The following is a 19,182-nucleotide window of genomic DNA, read 5'->3' on the forward strand; positions in this document are numbered from 1 at the left end:
TACATTTTGGGAGAAAGGAAATGTATGCAGTGAGTGAACTTTTTATACAATAGAAAAAGCTTTCATTGTTTCATCTTACATAGTTTCATAAATAATTAAGCTTTCTGAAAAGGTTACATAATTTTTCAGCAATTTGATGAGTTTAAAAAGCTTTTAATTTGTTTGGTAGAAAATTCCCTCCCTCAGTAGATAGCATTGATTGTTGACAGAATGTGATGTGTCTGTCACAGCTTAGCAGACATTATTTGACAAACTCTGCACAGTGTGAACTCTTGACAAATTTGTTTTCCATAAAAAATTTGTTCATAATTTAATTCCAAGAAAACAGTTTTTAATCATGCATGAATTCGAGTGCCCTTTCTTTGAAGATGTTAATCACGATATTAACTACCGATTTTATGGATGAAATGATAAACCAACAGAAAGAAATAAAGAATAGTAGCAGAATTCGTAGAAAAAGATATTGAGTAATCCCATTCAATAAATAAATGTGCTCTAAAACAAGTTATATAGTTATTTTATTAAAAGTTATTGTTTATTTTTCCTTTATATTTTTATTTAAAGTTTGTTGTCCCATATAAACACAAATTGTGTAAGAGATAATAAATTGAACTAATTCAGACTCAATAAATTTATAGAAATTAAAACGAATAGTAAGAGATAAATTAAGTAAAAATTTTGCAGAAGATAAATTAACACGGTACTTTTAATAAATATTTACTTAGACTTCAATAAATTCTTAAATTAAATTATTTAGGTCAGTATAAGCTTGGTTTAAATTGCGTCATGTCAATGCTTAAATTAAATCCAAAATAAGATAATCCAATAAAAATCTCAAATTAACTTTTTTAATTTGATATTTGAGATTTTACATAGTAAACTCATATAGTATTTGTCATCAAATCTGTTTGATTCTTTGATCCAATTTTAATAAGTGTTCACTTTTTTGTTACATATTAAGAATTCATTAGACAGTTTTATATTGGAAAAAGGTTCTTAGGAATGTTGGAATAGATAATTTTATTTAGAAGTTACCTATTTATAATACATGAAAAAGTTATAGCTTGAGTGCATTCTTTGGTTTATGGTCCATTCTTCATTTGCTCCTATTCAGAAGATCGCGTTATCACAAAATTCATTCATACAGAACATCATAAATTCACAATACTGCTCTGATATTACTGAAAATTGTCAGTGGTTAAGAGATAATTTGTGCCTGTAAATTGCTGTTTGACGATTTAGATACCATACCATTTTTACATGATGCTTCTACAATCAACAAGGAAGTGTGTTTTTGCAACAGATGAACAAAAATGCAGATAAATTCATTTTATAATAATCTATATACAATATTGATATAGTTTGCATCAACCAAAAAAGACCAAACTGGTACATGATGCAACGCATAAAAGAAAAACCTGCCAACTAAAGTAAAAAGCCGAGGCCAGTAGTTTTGGCCTTTTTCTTTCTTCAAAGTTCAACGTGTTAGGCTTTGGTATTACCAAAACATCACACTGGAAGTTCTCTAAAAATGTGCCATGCTTTGGTGTTACCAAATATCACACTGGAAATGACTTCCCAGGACCTAAAAAACCTCTATAAAAATCAAGCAGATGAAGATATTTATGGCATATTTGCCTTGAAAGCAGAGGCAGCGGAGTAGTAGCATCTTTGGTTTGTAATCACCAAAGGAGCAAGCAGCAAAAGCTGTCTGAATGAGAAAACATCTCTAAACAGAATAGCAATGGCTTTTTTGCCGTACAAGGGAGTACCTATTTCCCAGCATACCAGTTCTGAGCACACTTGGCATCAACAGATAGGTCAACTTTAAGAATGTTCTTGCCATTAAAGGGTTTGGACATGCACTCAACAACTATGGACTTTGCAACCTCAGCCGATTCCGTTGGTCCTTCCAATATGACCTCATCATGAACCTGCTTTGTCAAATCCAACATTCTTAGTGAAAAAGTATCAATGTTTGGAAATAGATATCTGAAAATATTCAGATATGGAATAACTCAAATATCAAAACATAGTTATGAATTTCTTTATAGGCCAAGTTATGAACATTAACACTATGCGTCAGCCAAGTTCCCAATTGGTACTTTATACTTACCAACTCCGGGATTATGAATGGATAGAATTGATTATTGAATCAAGACTCAAGTAGAATATGGCAAGATCAGGTGTAATCTGAAAGCAAGAAAAAAAAAATGAAACATAGATGGAACACTAAATTACCTGTAGAAGTAACTTCCACCCAAGTTCCTTTAACTGCTTATTCTTGGAAATTTGCAACATGGCACACATGGCAACATCAGCTGCGCTACCCTGTTGAATACCACAAATCAGAAACCCAAAAAGAAAGGTCTGCATGTGGGAATGGCATCTCAACTGAAAGCATTGGGCTATTATGAGAGAGGAGTGAACCCCTGTTTGGCCATGCAAGCATGTAGGGCTTTAAATGAAAATATCATGTATTTATTTTAAGAGTTAAGGACCTGCACTGGAGTATTGATAGCAGCTCTCTCAATGTGACCTTTCTGGTATGTGTTAGCTTGGGCCATCAAAGGGAACCGTCGCGCTCGCCCTAGCAATGTGTGTACACAATGTGACTCGTGAGCTTCCTTTTTACGCTCCTCTTGCCATTGTAAAACCTCTTTTCTATCATTGTACCAAAGGTCAACTGTTTTCTTAGCATCTTTCACAGAAACCTGAGAGTGGACAATCAAATAATAAATCACAGACACTTGTCACCTGCGTAAATTCTTTATAATAAGTTAGAGTTCAGGTTACCTTCCAATCCTTGGAAAGCCCCACAGGTGTCTTCCCATATGCAATTGAGAAGTTAAGCATTTTAGCTTTTCTTCTTTCAGAAGCAAAGGCATCCTGACATGGAAAGGGAGAAAAACTAAAAACATAATCATATTATGAAACAGTTTTGAGAATTTATAACAATAAACTGCTAAAACAGGATTTTTCATTTCTTGAGGGACAGGCATCAAATGAAGCCAAACTGCTGAAACAAGCTTAGTTATTCCTGGTGTTTTCGTATTTACTTCTGTTAATATACCTAAACATTATTAAAAGCATATACATCCAAAAACTCTGAATCCTCATGTTTGGAAGCCTATCACAAATAAACTGCAATCCTTCTATTACCACTGGTCCCGTGTTATACTTTCCCCCAAAACAGTGTTCTAACATGCAGTACTTGTCAATTATTTTTGTGGGGAAGTCCACAAATTATGTGTCTTTGTTCCAATATATTTGTTTTATTTTGCAGTTGATCGATCTGTGCCCAATCAGAACATGAAATTTTCCTCACTCATGCACTGCCAGCACTCTGGTTCTCACTTTATCTTATGTCATCAACTACGCAAATTACCAAATTAAAGACAAAGCCACTACGTGAACGTCTCTATGCAATGGTACTTGCTACTATTAGCAGACAGTTACCTTCAAAAGAGGAACTGGGGGTTTATCTTCACCAGGCTTAGGATGCCACTCAAGAAGCACTTCCTTTTTCTCAACTGCTTCACGAATATATGGGTACATATTCATTGCAGTCCTTGAATGAAAATCTCCACCAGCTTTAAAAGCATCCAACATGCTCTTACACTCTGCAAGGTGAGCCAGAATCCTAAGTTCCAGCTGTAACAATACAAAAGACTGTTAACAGAATGAAAGTTATTGAAAATAGCTTAGTTAGATAGAAAAATATAGACTATAAACCTGCCCATAATCAGCAACTATAAGGGAATTCCCAGGTGAAGCAATGAATGCTTGACGGATTTTGTATCGGTCCTTTTCCAGAGCAGGTTGATTCTAATTCACGAAGTGTATGTGTTAGATTCTATACTGTTTTGAAAGTCAATGATTAATCTACTAAATGTAATACCCATACGTGAATGTCCAAATGTAAATTGAAAATGATTGAGATGGGCTACACTGGCAAAATTTAGGATTCAAATAATTGCAACGAAATAACAAAAAGGGCATCAAACCAAGCAGACATCAAATGATTACATAAATGTGTGTACAAACCTGTGTTTAGTACAAATGATTGACATATTTTTAACTAAAGAAGTAAATCAATATGAAAGAGTGTACATTTGAGCAGAGATGTCAAGAACTGACTCTCGAGCTTGAGACATTTGACAGATAAAGGCCTAGAAAGGGTTTTATATTTTGCTGTCTCATAAGAACCATAGAGGTTAAACATGGATAATCCACAGAACTATTTCACCTTCTGTTGAATTTTTGTTGTTTCAATCTTACTGCCAGAATTTACTAACAAACTATAGAACAGAAAGGATAGAGTGGAGGCCCAAAATGGACTTATATATCTATTAGGGAAGAATCATACATAAAGGAGAAACTACATCTTATTTTAAAAGACAAAATGGTAATGCCACCTGCTAAGAATTTAGCATCAAGGAAAATGTATGACACCAATTAGTGGAAACACAAGCACACATATCAAGGTAAATGGTCAAATCTCAATGTATAGTACTTAAAAATTTCAAGTTCACAACAACTACTGTTAAAATGAAATATTGAAAATTATAATAACCTGCAGATTTGGTCTTCTGGCTGACAAGCGTCCTGTCTCTGTGTTGATATTTAAGGAACAATGAACACGAAGATCTTTACCAGATATATTCTGTCCCTGCAAAGAGAAAATGAAGCTATTAGAGAGCACATTTAAAGCGCTTCATTGCAAAAATATAGACGTATATTTACTTAATGTAAGTAGTGGCACATTAAGCATACAAAAAATCAGCGTGAACTCAGATAAGGAAATAATTTCTCGACATATCCAGGCAATGGAGAACCTAATACCGATCTTCTCAAATCAGTATTTTTAATAGCTCAAGGTACTATGGTACACTTGTGGGTTTGGTGCCCCGTGTGAGTTAAACATTTCATTTTCTGAAGTTTTATATAATTAACAAATAACTGTTCAAAAACATCCTCTTTTAGAAAATGAATAGAAAACATCTTTAACTTTTTACAGACAAAAAGTATTATGTTGCAGTTTTTATACAGGGTTCAAATAAAGAGATTTCAAGCAACCTCAAGAAACTTCAAATTGGAAACCAAACAATAAAAAAAAGTACCTGAAGGGGAAGGATGAAGTTAGAAATCAAAGAGTTGATAGAACAAACTTGACATAAAGCAGCAATTGCATGGCAAGCTTCTCTCCCTTCTTCCTCTGTTGGAAAGGCAGCATAGGCTGTTCCATATGCAGATGAATCAATTTTTACGGGTGCAACTTGATTTTGAGAAGGATTTCCATCTTCATCACCAAGTTCCAAGTTACAATCCTCATCAAAGAAGTCATAATCAGCAGAAATTTTTCCAGCCATGGCCTTTAAAGCATCACCACTAACTGACGGCCAACCAGTTGCCGTGTACATCTCAGTCTTCAAGTTATAACCTAGGCTCGTCACCTTTATATCACGAAATTTTTTGGGAGCCTTCTTGCCTTCTTCAATCACATTATCAACATTAGGAATTTTGAATATTCGTTCAGTTGGAAGTGCCAGATTGGAGTCCTTTCTGTAAATGAAGAATGGGACAAATCAAAATTAAAGTTTTACTTCAATCTAATGCCCTTAAGCTACTTAGTGATAAACAGCAAAGTTTATAAAATATCAAGGCAGGTAGCAGTATTAACATTCAGTAATAAATTAAACTTACAAATAGCAAAAATACTTCAGTTTTTTACTAGCAAATCATTAATATATTAAGATTGAAAGAAAAAAATGCAACACTTAAGATTTTAAAAATGTTCACCTGTTCAAAGTACCACCAAATAGCAGCTGGCGCAACTGTGAATCACTTCCCACATTCATATACTGGGCATCCGGACAATACCTACTTGCCCATTTCCGGAATCTATTAGCAGCTACCTCTTCCTCTACTTTGGCCACCTTTTCTATGCTTTCAAGATAAGCCCGATCAACTAGCATTCCCTCAGATTCCATCATGACTAGAAGCTCGCCAAATGGTCGCCAATATTCATTGTAGAAATCATACATGGTTTTCCCATACACTGGCACACTATCAAATTTCCAGGGCATGTCTGAAAGATGGCCCTTCAGGCTCTCATACAGCTTCAAAGTGCTGCTAGCATCCAGGGCAGAATAGCATATCCAAGGTATACGCTCATTTCTCTGTAGCTCTTCAACAGGAGCAATGACACTTGTTTTACCCTCGGATCCATCCTTTTTCAATTTTTTCTTACTAAATATAGTTTTCATTGAGACCTTACCAATCAAATCCTTTTGATGGTTCAGCTGAGTCCTAGACATGACCCTTCTGTCACCTGTAAGCCCTTCCAGAGAATAACCTCCATCCAAAAGTCTAGAAGAATCCCATAATCGTGCCATGTGCATTGTATCGGCATGAAATCCAGAAACTTTGAATCCATAATTCTCTATAACATGACAGTCAAAGCTATAATTATGCCAAACCTACAGAATATGCCAGTGATTCAGTTATTTCAAATATGGTTGGTAATCTTTGTTCATGTACATAGACGAAACCAGAAATTCAATAGCGACATGATTTTATAAAAAAAAATGCTTAATTTTTTACTCTTGGTAGAATAACATCACCGGGAAATCCTTCACTAATAAATAGGCCTGGGGAAAAAAGTAAAGAAGATTTCGTCCCACCGATCAGTTCATGCTCAAGGGGTGAATATTTGCAAGGCTTAACCCCAAACTACTCTAGACAGGTATTCTAATTACCGGGGTCTTACAAGGAAACTATTCCCCTGTCCATTAAGAGGTCATACCTGCACGACCTATGGAGAGGATCCAGCTTTCTGCATGCCGGTTTGGGAGAGGGTTCATGTATGAAACTGGAATTATGTATTTTCATTCCATATGTGCTTAAGTAGTGGAATGAGTGAAAAAGGAATTGGAAAAAAAATATATCAAGTCAACAAAACAGAAGCATCAGATTGTCTGGTATGGATTAATACAGAATGAGCAACTTTTTAATATCTTATGAACTGAACAAGGAGTGGTGACTTTTTTTATAGCTATATTTATGCATAAGAATCAGGAAAAGATAAAAGGTGGCATACCACTAAACCCATAGTAAAAATCAATATGGATGGTTGTATAATATGACACCAAACCTTTAGATTACCGAAGGTAATTTAGACCAGACAGTAGCTAATTGTCAGATTATCAGATATCATAACTAGTACGGCACATTTCATAGTACCAAGCATATAATTAAGACTTGAGAGGTTGCGCATTGAGGCGAGAAATAGGATTAAGACATAGAATGGAGGGAGGAAGAAAGAAAAGTTCACCTTCCTTATGGAAGAGTCACTAAAAAATTCGGCAAATTTTAATAAAATCTCTTTGCCTCCACCATCAAGAACATCTACCCAGATGCAGGACTTTCCACCTCCAAAATCAGCTTCTGGACCACAATAAATGCTGAAGCATATTATCTCACCATGATCTACAGGAGTTTCTTGTTTGACATCTATCTTGGCTACCTTTGAAGACAATAAAATCAGCAGATAATGTGTGCCACAAACATAAATTAGTTGAATTCATGTCCATAGTCACTAGAGTAAATGAGATAATTGAGCTATATAGACTAGCGAAAATGAATAACCATAATACAGTAAAAACAGTGAAAATATTAATACCTCGGTATCACATGCATGTATAAGATGCCTATACTTTGTTGTGAGCATCTTGGAAACTTCCTCTGCAAGAGATATATTATCAACAACCAGAATATCTTCATAGATACTACAGAGCCTATTCCGAAGGTTGGTTTTGTCAGTACCACCTGCCTGTTTTGCAGATCTTACATTAATTGAATCTTTTGCAATTCCATCCAAGCCATGATCACCATTGACTACAGTGATTTTCTCTTTACTAATTCCAAAAGTAGAGTCGTTACACTGGCGGACCACCTTTTCAGAATCCATAAACACGTTTGATTTGTTTAATACAGAATACTTAACAGGAGATGAGACATGTTCCCGATGGTCCTGCAGTATAATATTCATGTCCCCATTCTTAAAAACAGCCTGGTTCTGACCAAAGGAAGCAACTCCATTAGATGCATTAGAGCAACCATTTTGCCTGTCAAATTTATTTGAGCCGTTCATTTCCTTTTTGTTTTCTGTTAACTTATCTTTAGCTATAGTCCAGCCTCTACAATCACCACCTGACAAATTTCTACCTACAGTGCTTGCGGAAAATCCATTGTTGCAAGAAGCCACATCCATCATCCTAACTTTCGTTTCACATGAACGCAAAGATTCCAGCTCTTCTTCCTCTGTCACCTCCTCCAGTGTGCCAGTTGATGCATTTGCAATTTTCATAGATGAAATGCAAACTGGAACTTTGCATGGAAAATCACGCTCATACCTCACGCCATTGTATTTATTTAGCGATGTGCCTTTTGGACAGCAAGAGAAACCTGCTCTAGACTGTACAGAATTTCCAAGCACAGAGCTGGTTCGGAGGCCATTGTATGAAACTTGGAATGACTGAATTTTTCTTCTGCAGTTCAGTTCACATCAAGCAACCAAAATAAAAATTCCAATAAATTAACGTAATAGCATTTTATCTATCCATGTTCTGGCTAAGAAAAAGCTCCACCCATAGCCATCTATGGTAAAAAAATACTCTTTCTATCCCTTATTCCACATTTACAAACAAAGCTGCCGATAAGAAAAAAGAAAAAGCTAATCCCAGATGAGGGTAACATCCCTAATAACCCATTTCAGGTTCAATAATCAACAAATTGTTAATAAAAAAAACAATACAATTAATGTTAATGCGAGGCTCAACCTACAAGGCACTATGACCCATTAGACTGAAAAACACAATCAACATAGCTTACCGTGTGATAAAAAGACATTAGTTTCTTAAGAAAAAAGAAGAATACCCAGTTATATAAGATGCAAAATTGAAGATATTAAAGAGATGGGCAAGGTGAAGGCAACGAAAGACATGAACTTTGAAGTGAAATAGAGAGAAAGAAAGAAGGGTAAACCGTTGGAGTGACGGAGACGGTAAAAGGGAAGAGAGAGAGAAGGGGCGTGAGAAGCTGCGGCGGCATAAGGGACAGTGTGGCCTCAAAGCAGACACCTCCATTGAGGCAGCAGTCACCTCTCAACCAGTGCTCCCTCCACGCTCAAACAGATTACGAACCATCTACTTAAATATACTAATATATATAATATAATATAATATAATATGTAATATAGTTTTTTAAATATAAAAAAAATTGAAAAATATTGGCCATTAACATTATTATTTAATAAAAATATAGTAAATACGATTTTATCAGATTGTTTGCCACGTAATCGTGTGATTGGATGGCCGGGATGCCTCTAATAGTGATCGAAATTTCACAAAGAATTATGTGTGTATTTTAAGTGATTATTGTGTTTTTTATGGAATATTTGGTTCAACTTACCTAATTTTTTTATTATAGCTTTTAGATAAGTCTTATAAATATAGATCATCTTCTCTTTTTTATTTCAGCACACTATGTTTGGGTTAGAATATTTTAAATTTCAACATTGTAAATAAAACCATATGGTTAAAAAGAAGGCCTTCTCCGAAAAAAAAATTATATTTTTTAATAAAAATTGTTAACAAACAGTGATAAAAAATAAATAATAAACTTAATTTTAGAATGTTAAATAAGTTAAATAAACCTCCGTAAATCTATCGGTCAAAAAATATATTATTTTTAATCAAATTTAATTGAATTTATTTAATGATTCAGACGTAGTTTATGATAATATTATTTGAATTATTTATAATATTTGATATATTTTTGTTTTAATGTTAGCTGAGAAACACGTTCGAAATATTTTAAAATAACTAAATTTACACAGTTATGAAATTAAGAAATTAAGATAAAAATTTAAAAAAATGACTAATTTTAATTTTTACATAAAATTAAATAAAAAAATTATATTTAACCTTTTATAGTTTAATTTAATTATGATAACGCAGCTCGCATAAATTGTCAAACTAATAGATGACGGGAAAAGGTTCAAGTTGGATCGAAACAAGTGTTAAACATTTTATATATTTTTAGTTAAGTGTTATTCATTTTAGGCTTTTTTTTATAAAAAATAAATTATAGTATTATAAATATTATAATTTAGCGTTTTTGCAAAAAGGAATGGAAGTATTATTTTGTTAAACATAAATTTGCAAAAAGGAATGTGCTTTGGTTGTCTTATATTTATATTTTTTAGTTGATGATGGAAAACTCGTTAGTGTTGGATTCGCGTAATTTCGAAAGGATATAAACTTAACTTTCAATCATGTTAGTATAAAAAAAAAATTAAGTTAGTAAATTAAACATTGACTTAACAAAAAAAGTTACAGATTAATATAATTTACCTTTTGAGGAAAAAATTTATTGGAAAACATAAACAATTATGCTTCTTATTTAAAAATATATGAAAAAAAATTACATTTTTTTTACAACAAAAATATACATTACATAACAAAATTGAAAATAAATAACATTAGATTAAACAATAACTTGGTGTTATTTTTGTTTCTCCACCAATTTATTGACACTGATGTTTAGAATAGAGAATCACATTAAGTAGGCAATTATGAATATGATAGCAATATTTTCATTCTATTATATATCAATATCTAATGCTACTAATCAGTAGATCATGATCAAGGAAAAACATGTAATAGTTCTGATTTTCATCATGACACCAAGTGGCACAATGCTATAGTAAAAAATGTTACAGATTGATTCTCAAACTTCTTTAACAGCTACATTTTCATTCATGGTTCTTAATCTTCTCTAATCCTATACCATTTCAGATTCCTTTTGTCAACTGCATTCTTTGTCCTCCAAAAAAGTATTTGTTGTATTTTGTGTCTTTGCTAAAACATCAATGGCTGTAACCACGTCACTGATCAAAGGTCGAGTATGTGCTTCCTCCTGAATGCACATTGCTGCAACTGCTAGTGCTTGGTGTAGACCCTTTGCTGGGTAGTTCCCTTTTAGCAATGGATCAACCATCGATGTATATTTCGTTCTGTCTTTGAATAGTGGTTGTGCCTGAAAACAAGATGCATTATGAACTCCATTGTTGATCATTTCTGCATATTGGTCTAATAAGCATAAATTTTCCGACTAGTTGGGTTAAATATGTTTTCGGTCGGTGTATTTCAATACAAAATTGAAATTCATTCTTGTCCCAAACTTTCTTATATTTCAGTCCCAAACTTTGAAGATGAATGGGCATAATCTTCTTAATTCAATGAAGTTAATATTTGTTACGTGTTCATTCAGACTCACATTTTATCTGAAAGTGTTAAATGGTATAAATAACTTAAATGTTTGAAATACTATTTAACCCGAAAAAGTTTCATTTTTAATGTTTGAGACCAATGTGTATCAAAGTCTGGGACAACGAATTTGAATTTCGTGTAAAAGTCTAAGACTAAAAACACATTTAACCTTTCAAAGTTTCATGACATACCCAAATGACTAAGTTTTGCTCCTCCGATGGTCTTGACTGATCAAGTACTCTTCTTCCTGTGATCATCTCTAGAAATACGACTCCGAAGCTGTATATATCTGATTTTATAGTCAATTGACCAGTTGAGGCATACTCAGGTGCACAATAGCCATAAGTTCCCATCACCCTGGTGGATACATGAGTTTTATCACCAGTTGGACCAAGCTTTGCAAGTCCAAAATCAGAGAGCTTTGGATTGAAGTTTTCATCCAATAGTATGTTTGATGATTTGAAATCACGGTATATCACTGGTGGATTTGCTACCTCATGCAAGTATTCAAGTCCTTTAGCTGCACCTGCTGCTATGTTCATTCTGGTATGCCAATCCAAAGGCTTTCTGTCCTCAGGTAGTTCTGTCAATCATTTTTCTTTTGTTGTTGGTCAGATGAAATTTAGCATTCTCGTTACCAAAAACAAAACAATAGGGTAATGTTTTCAAAAGGAAAACATCCATGGTGCCAATTCTACACATTTTATTTCAAAAGTAATTTGAAAGAACAAAATCTACTTGAAAAGAACATTATGCAAGTTATGGATTCACTGTCATGCCACTACATTTAGTTTAATCATTGCATTTGTGAAGTTTGATACTTGTTCAAACCCCAAAGGAAGGTTCAATAATGACATCTGAATTATTGTCTACTTTAAAGTTTGGAGTTTACATTACGGTTTTGTCATTAAAATATGTATCAGAAAGTTGAAAAGGGAATGTGTGTTTAAATTATTCTTGATTTCAACTCCTAAACAATGTAAAACTATTTATACCAGAATAATTCTCAAAGTGGATTGTGGCTCTCATTTTGTATACGTAATGAATTTCGTGGTATAATTAAGAAGCAGTTACTTACCAAGAAGGTGATCTTCTAAAGAACCATTCGCCATGTACTCGTATACCAAAATCCTTTGTTCACCATCTGCACAATACCCTACCAAATTGACAAGGTTAGGGTGGTGCAAGAGACTCAAAATCAAAACCTCTACAAGAAATTCCCTGTTTCCTTGGAATCCATTCCTGTTAAGTTTCTTCACAGCAACAACCTGCATCAAAGTAACACAGCATCAGAAGGTTACTATAATTGATTTCTTTTCTTTCTTGGCACAACATTCATATAGATATGAATTAAAGCTACCTGATTTATGTTTTTAATGCGTCCTTTGTACACCCTTCCAAAGCCTCCTTCACCAATCATGTTCTCAGGGTTAAAATTCCCAGTTGCAACACATAGTTCATGATAAGGAAAAGTCTGAGAGGTAATATTCCCTCTTCCCATCTTTGCAATTTCTTGTTGTATGAACTTCCTCTTGCTGTGATCTGCGTGATAAATTGTTCAAGTTTTAACCATTTGTATTTATCAGAGAAAAAAAAAATGTCAAGTGTTTGATAAGTCTGAAATCTACTATACAGGCTCACTCTACGACCACTTTGCATCTGCAGCATAGCAATCTAATGATATATTAAATCGAGAAATTTTTTCCTGAAAAACAAAAATTTTGATAGGGGCTATGAAAAATACCATGTTTAAAACACATTCTACCACATGATGGCATAGATTTTGCATGATTGAAGTCCCTGCTGCTCCCTCTGAATGCATTCTTGTTAATCTTCTCTGATGATGTGCAACATGAAAAGAAACTCATCTTCCACCTCTAAATATTTGATTTGATCTAACCAAACCCACATTTACAGAATTTCAAAGTTGATGCATCTGTTTTCCAAATGCATGCAACCTTTGACACTCCAGAAGTGGCTGAAAATCAATCTGGGATGTATTTTATTCAAACATTTGGTGTGCAGAAACCAAATTGGTCAGAAGTTCTGTTTTCCCAGAAACTTCCCCCCACATGACATGGTTACTTTAGCTTCAATGGTATTCAAAGGCCATAGTTAGGAAAAGAATTATGACTTTGTCAAATATGGTAATAATCTAAAAATGACCGATAAGGATTCACTTTTCTTTAATATTATTATCTAGAGTTCCTCAATATAGGATTTCATTAAGTGTTTTCTCTTAGCCTGCACTTTATTGTGCCAACCAAAATGGAGGATCACTCCTTTATGAACCTCCTCCAGAATAAATTATTGACAACTATTTTGTATGAATATGAACGGCTTATATCTACTTTGTTTCTTTCCCATCTACCTCCCTTATATTCTTTTTAATCAAGCCTCTACCTAATTTCTTTTATGATCAACATAATGTTCATTTTAACTTTTTGAATCACTTAAATGTTCATTAATATACCAACATAATTGAGTTATGCATGATAGATTTCTATAATGGTAACAAAGTTAGCTCCATGAAAAAAAAAGTTTAAATATTTCTTTTGTATTTTTGTCAAAGAAAAGTTATTTGTGACATGAGAAGGCCAAGAAGAAGAGGGAAAACAAATAGCAAGACCTTATTTTTAGTCTTACGAAGATTAGTGTGTTATCAGATCCTCCAAAATTATGATCACCAAAATTGATCCTTTAAAAATCTAAAATGTCGCTACATTCTTCCTTATCAAGAAATAAGGTGGTGATATAAAAATATAAAATTATTTTGTCTTTTAATTTGAATAATAACTTATGTTCCAATTCCGATGAAAGTTCGTTCCGATAGCTATCGTCGGGAATAACCATTGCATTTTTGAGGTATTGTCCGCTTTGGAACGTTTGAATTTCATCATGGTTTTATCCTTAAAAAGCACATCAAAGGATGGAGAGAGGTAGGTAAAAATATTTAAATTTCGCTGCTTAATAAACGAGGTAGAATTTATTGGGTACCCGAACAACTTAATTTTTTGGAAAAATAATATTCCAATAGTCTAGTTTTTGAAGGAGCAATTTGTTGAAACCAAAGGCAACAAAAAATAGCTGGTCTAAAATGAGCAATAGTGAAGGAGATAGGTTGAGCAGTGTTTGTTCTTAGATGAGTGAAAAGTTGCAGTAATTTAAGTTGTAGGTACTAGATCACCTACTGAGACAGAAGCTGTAAATGATATGGTGATAAAATTTGAGGTGTTTCATTAACATGGCAACTTTTTTTGGGAACCCTTCACCTGCCTCAAACTGTATTCAATGTTTTCATGTACAATTAAATTCACTCCTATCTGCTTATAATTAGTGCTGGAGGGCCACACAGAACTGTTAGGAAACTCGTAACTATTCACTTTTTCTTCACTCACTCGTCCATATAAAAGAAAACAGTCATAGGGAAAATGTTTCTTTAAAACATGACACACTTCATAAACTTAACATCAACTTCTGACATAAAAGCCAAAACTCTTTAAAAAATAGAGATAATTTTACGAATTTATAATATATAAATAGGTACTAATTTTTTTTACAAACTCATTTATGAGATTGAATTCAATTTTTTAAACCATTGAAACCAGGTTATTTTGTCACTTGATCTATTTGAGAATTTTTTTTAAACATATATTGTTTGGCAAAAAAGTTCACCAATATAAGATTTAATTAGAATAAAAATATTTTAACTTGTACTTTCATTTTCCTACTTATTAACTGAATTTAATTAAGAAAAAAATTATTCATTTGTTTTTTTTTATCTAAATAACATTATTCTTCCGAACAAAATTTCATTGGTGAAGCTTATCGAATATGAAAAGCTAAAAGCTTCAACTCCGTATCGTTCAATCATGTCGATGCCCCTACTTTCTGGGAAGCAGCGTTTCATAAATCAACACTTATCTTTATTCTACAAACTAATTATGTGTTTATTATTAAAGTAAAAAAAAAAGTATTTTAAGAATGCTAATTAAAACCAGAAATGAAAAATTTAATAAAATTTTGACTTAACGAAGTTTCAGATTCTTTAAAATATAGAAATATATTCACTAATTTAAATTTAATTAACATTTTATTTATTTATATTGTTTAACTATTGAGTAGTGGAGGAACTTTACAGAGGATACGAGAGACTTTGACTTTTAATTTCTTTTATATGTAAAAATTAATATATTAATAAAAGTATATGGAAGATAGTACGATGTTGGAATGTAATAAATAAAGTGAAAATTTTCATTCTGTGGAGAAAGATAAAGCAGAGAGAGAGAGAGGTATTAGATTCTGTCTCAAAGCATTAGCGAATTGACCAAAGGAAGACAAAAAACACGACAATACGAAGGAACGAACAAGTAACAGTATTCAGAAACAAAAAAAAAAAAAACATCTTCATCTTGATGGTAACTTAGACAATAATTTCTCCGAACTTGCTGCAAAAACTTTAGTTACGCGCTTACTAAAGTGATGACCAGAAGCTCCTATTTATGACGATTCTGAAAATGCGAGAGTGTGGAAGGTGTGAGTGAGAGGCATAGCATGGAATCGGAACAGTGTTACGATGTTTATCTGAATTTGAGAGGGGAAATCCACTACGGCTTCGGCGGAAATCTGTGCAAGGCGCTGCGCGATAAGGGATTCAAGACTATGATGAGCGACGAGAGAATGCAGAGTGGTACCCAAGATTCACCCTTTCTTCTTAGGGCAATCGAACAATCTAGAATCGCCATCGTTGTTTTCTCCAAAGACTACCCACGTTACACTTGGTGTCTGGAGGAGCTTGTCAAGATTGTCGAATGCATGGAGACCAAGAACCAACTGGTTTTCCCAATCTTCTACAAAGTCAAACCCTACTACGTCAGGGAACAGAAGAAATACTACTGCGATGCCTTCGCCAAACACGACAAGAAGTTCGGGGAAAACTCCGAGAAAGTGCAGAAATGGAGGTCTGCTTTGTCTCATGTCGCCAAATTGCATGGACTCATCGCTCGATCTGGGTACGTAAACTTTTCTATTCTAACTCGCATACTTTAATCCAAAACAATTTGAATTACTAGGGTTATTTTAGTTCATTCATTATCTGTTTGTTAAAGTACTAGGTTGTGTTGTGATCTTAATTTGATAGGTATGAATACGAGCATGTTGAAAAGGTTGTGGAAATGGTGACTCGATCGTTGTTTCGGTACGATATTTTTATCAATTTTAGGGGATTGGATACTCGTTACTCCTTCACGGGTTTTCTGTATCGAGCATTGTCGCGAGAGAGATTCAAAACCTTCATGGATGATGAAGAGTTGGAAGACGGGGACAAAATTTCATCGTCTCTTATTAAAGCTATCGAATCGTCGAGGCTATCCATAGTTGTTCTTTCTGAAAACTACGCATATTCCTCATGGTGTCTTGCTGAACTTGACACCATCATGGAGTGTAAGAAGACAAAGAATCAGTTGGTGTGGCCAATATTTTACAAAGTGGAACCCAACACTGTGAGGTATCAAAAGAACAGTTATGAAGAAGCCATGGCTAAGCATGAACAAAGATATGGAAGTGAGTGCAGTAAGGTGTTAAAATGGCGACAGAATTTGTCTGAAGTTGCTGGCTTGAAAGGAGTCTCCCTTCAACCTAATCAGTAGGTGTTGTTACATTTTGCTTTACTTGAATAGGAAAATAATAATCATGAAAATTGATTTTTTGTTTATTTATTTTGTAGGTATGAATTTAAAGTGGTGGAGGAGATTGTGAAAAAAGCCATTGAGAACGATGATGGAAGTTACTCCCGTATAACAGGTCTTGACTACAGTCAAATCATGAACAATGATGATGAAAATGAGTTGGCTAATCAGACGGTGGATAATAGAGATTGCATCTCTATATGTAGCCCTAGCTGGAATGAACACACCACTAACAATGATGATGAAGACTGTTTCTCTGCATCAAGTGTGGGTTAGAAGGAAAAGTTCTTACTTCTTTTTATAGTGCAAGGTTTCATCTTATGGTAAGTAATATATATATATATATATATATATATATATATATATAGTGTATACTGATAACATTTTCTAAGAAAAGAGGTGTGCTACTGTGAGAGTGAGACAGGAGAGATATATATAGTGTCTGTGTATAATGATAACATTTTTTTTTGTAAAAGTAAAGAGTTGTGTTACTGCATATTTTTAGATAATATTAGTTTCTAGCCGTTAATCTTTAATTCCTCTGTTCCTTACTTGCACCAGAGGCACAATATTTATTTGTGATACTATTTTTTTAATCTTGATTATGACTTTTCTCCTCTGTTCGTGGTTGAAATGAATTATTATAACATGGTATCATGGATTTTTCTTTTTCACACTCAATATAACTCTTTCTTAATTTACAAAGAGTAAATGTTATTCCAAGCCAGAATGTCCTTATAAAACCAGTGATATTGTTGATTGTTATAAATAAAAAAAAAAAATTGTGGTAGTTTGACACCAATATTATCCTTGACATTTTTATATTTTATTTAAATAATAATATTTTATTAAAAGAAAGTTAATGTAAAATGATAGTTATTTAAGAAATGATGGTATTAAAATAATTTTTTTCTAAAAAATATATTTAGTAAAAAGTCCAAAAAGGACTAATCATGATTTAAGATTGAATAGTTGTTTATATTATAGGATGTACGATGCCAAAGCGGCTAGTCCCGTCGGTTTTGCATAGTGCGTGTTGAGTTGGTGTCTTTCACAATTTAAAAATGGGTTTAATTTTGTTGGTTTGTTTTGTTTTGCGGGTTAGCACGAGGCTTGCATGTTTCGCATTTGTGATTAATAAAATAATTTGTTTTTCTTATAATTAAAGATAATAAATAATAACAGTGAAAGTGAAAATTATAGTTAAAATAAAATAACAATATGTTAACTTATAAGATACATACAAATTTGTTAATCTATAAATACTTCATATTTAAAAATTAAAATTATTATCTTATATACAATAATAATAAAAATAAAAAATTATCTACATAAACAATATGATAAATGGTACGAAAATTGAAAAAAAAAATAATGTTTAATTTTATATGACCGAATATTTTCCTTTTTGTTATCAAATTATATTAATATGTATTTATGTTGATGGTTGAAAATTAATTATAGCAAAAGATCGAGCATTAAATATGAGAGTTTAAAATTAGCTTTCAATCCACGAAATTCTGAATTATTTATATTTATTTACATTTCTAAACTTATAAATAAAAGTTAAGATGTTATTTTCTTTTCACTCATATATGTATTTCCTCATTTACTTAAAAAAAAAAAAAACTCTTTATTTTTATAAGTTTTTCTTTCAATTGATTAGCATAATTTTATTTGTAACAAATCATTATTTTTTAATGATTTCTGTGTGGTGCCTCCTCTCTTAGGCACGTACACTTTTTTAGTTTTAAAATATACATTCATTTTCTTTATATTTTAAGTGGATAACACTTATATTCTTTTTAATTTTGAAATATACATTATTTTTCTTGTTTGTAATAAATAATTTTCAATTCCCTTATATTTTAATACAAATGTTTTTTCTTATTTGTTTAAAAATATCATATTGACTAAGTTTTAAATAAAGAAATTATGACATAACGTTTTGAAAAATATTTTACAAACGAAAAATTAATTGATTGAATCATTATGTTAAAATATAATAAAAACATATTGTCACAAAATTGAAAATTACTTTATAAAAATATAAATATATTTCTTAGAAATTATTAATTTAATATAAAACTATATATGATTCTTGCTCTATAAATAACATAAAATGAGATAAATACTTTATTTTAAAATTAGAGGGTGAT

The 19,182-nt window shown here is 32.5% G+C and overlaps 3 protein-coding genes across 4 annotated transcripts; 1 reads left to right on the plus strand and 2 right to left on the minus strand.

Annotated features, from left to right (window-relative positions):
* Positions 1–1,304: 1,304 nt before the first annotated feature.
* LOC114194362 (DNA polymerase I A, chloroplastic/mitochondrial-like) lies at positions 1,305–9,193 on the minus strand. Of its 2 annotated transcripts, XM_028084530.1 has the most exons (13): positions 9,049–9,193; positions 7,685–8,552; positions 7,337–7,528; positions 6,281–6,482; positions 5,803–6,190; positions 5,124–5,565; positions 4,577–4,672; positions 3,736–3,828; positions 3,460–3,654; positions 2,797–2,889; positions 2,502–2,714; positions 2,242–2,331; positions 1,305–1,934 (listed from the first exon to the last, which is right to left on the minus strand). In XM_028084530.1, the coding sequence occupies exons 1-13, from the start codon at positions 9,147–9,149 to the stop codon at positions 1,773–1,775; spliced, it is 3,135 nt and encodes a 1,044-aa protein (XP_027940331.1). In that variant the 5' UTR covers positions 9,150–9,193; the 3' UTR covers positions 1,305–1,772. The 2 variants fall into 2 exon arrangements, with proteins under 2 accessions (XP_027940331.1, XP_027940330.1); XM_028084529.1 differs by having other exon boundaries at positions 5,803–6,482.
* A 1,516-nt stretch (positions 9,194–10,709) lies between these two features.
* LOC114193962 (probable serine/threonine-protein kinase PBL23) lies at positions 10,710–13,327 on the minus strand. The gene is made up of 5 exons (XM_028083972.1): positions 13,081–13,327; positions 12,697–12,878; positions 12,415–12,604; positions 11,528–11,919; positions 10,710–11,103 (listed from the first exon to the last, which is right to left on the minus strand). The coding sequence occupies exons 1-5, from the start codon at positions 13,202–13,204 to the stop codon at positions 10,873–10,875; spliced, it is 1,119 nt and encodes a 372-aa protein (XP_027939773.1). The 5' UTR covers positions 13,205–13,327; the 3' UTR covers positions 10,710–10,872.
* Positions 13,328–15,709: 2,382 nt separating this feature from the next.
* Positions 15,710–17,559, plus strand: LOC114193986. The gene is made up of 3 exons (XM_028084001.1): positions 15,710–16,348; positions 16,477–16,980; positions 17,062–17,559. Exons 1-3 carry the CDS (start codon positions 15,891–15,893, stop codon positions 17,297–17,299), a joined length of 1,200 nt encoding a protein of 399 aa, XP_027939802.1. The 5' UTR covers positions 15,710–15,890; the 3' UTR covers positions 17,300–17,559.
* Positions 17,560–19,182: the final 1,623 nt, after the last annotated feature.

Source organism: Vigna unguiculata, chromosome 8 (assembly GCF_004118075.2).
Source record: "Vigna unguiculata cultivar IT97K-499-35 chromosome 8, ASM411807v1, whole genome shotgun sequence".
NCBI lineage: Eukaryota > Viridiplantae > Streptophyta > Magnoliopsida > Fabales > Fabaceae > Vigna > Vigna unguiculata.

Excerpts from the sequence above, each read along its gene's own strand:
- LOC114194362 (XM_028084529.1), bottom strand. The coding sequence starts at position 9,149 with ATGGAGGTGTCTGCTTTGAGGCCACACTGTCCCTTATGCCGCCGCAGC. Across the intron at positions 5,566-5,802 it reads TTTGGTGGTACTTTGAACAG|AAAGGACTCCAATCTGGCAC; the intron begins GTGAACATTTTT and ends CTTCATTTACAG. Across the intron at positions 2,890-3,459 it reads CCCCAGTTCCTCTTTTGAAG|GATGCCTTTGCTTCTGAAAG; the intron begins GTAACTGTCTGC and ends TTTCCATGTCAG.
- LOC114193962 (XM_028083972.1), bottom strand. The coding sequence starts at position 13,204 with ATGAGTTTCTTTTCATGTTGCACATCATCAGAGAAGATTAACAAGAAT. Across the intron at positions 12,605-12,696 it reads GCATTAAAAACATAAATCAG|GTTGTTGCTGTGAAGAAACT; the intron begins GTAGCTTTAATT and ends ACTTTGATGCAG. Across the intron at positions 11,920-12,414 it reads TTTAGAAGATCACCTTCTTG|AACTACCTGAGGACAGAAAG; the intron begins GTAAGTAACTGC and ends AATGATTGACAG.
- LOC114193986 (XM_028084001.1), top strand. The coding sequence starts at position 15,891 with ATGGAATCGGAACAGTGTTACGATGTTTATCTGAATTTGAGAGGGGAA. Across the intron at positions 16,349-16,476 it reads GGACTCATCGCTCGATCTGG|GTATGAATACGAGCATGTTG; the intron begins GTACGTAAACTT and ends TTAATTTGATAG. Across the intron at positions 16,981-17,061 it reads GTCTCCCTTCAACCTAATCA|GTATGAATTTAAAGTGGTGG; the intron begins GTAGGTGTTGTT and ends TTTATTTTGTAG.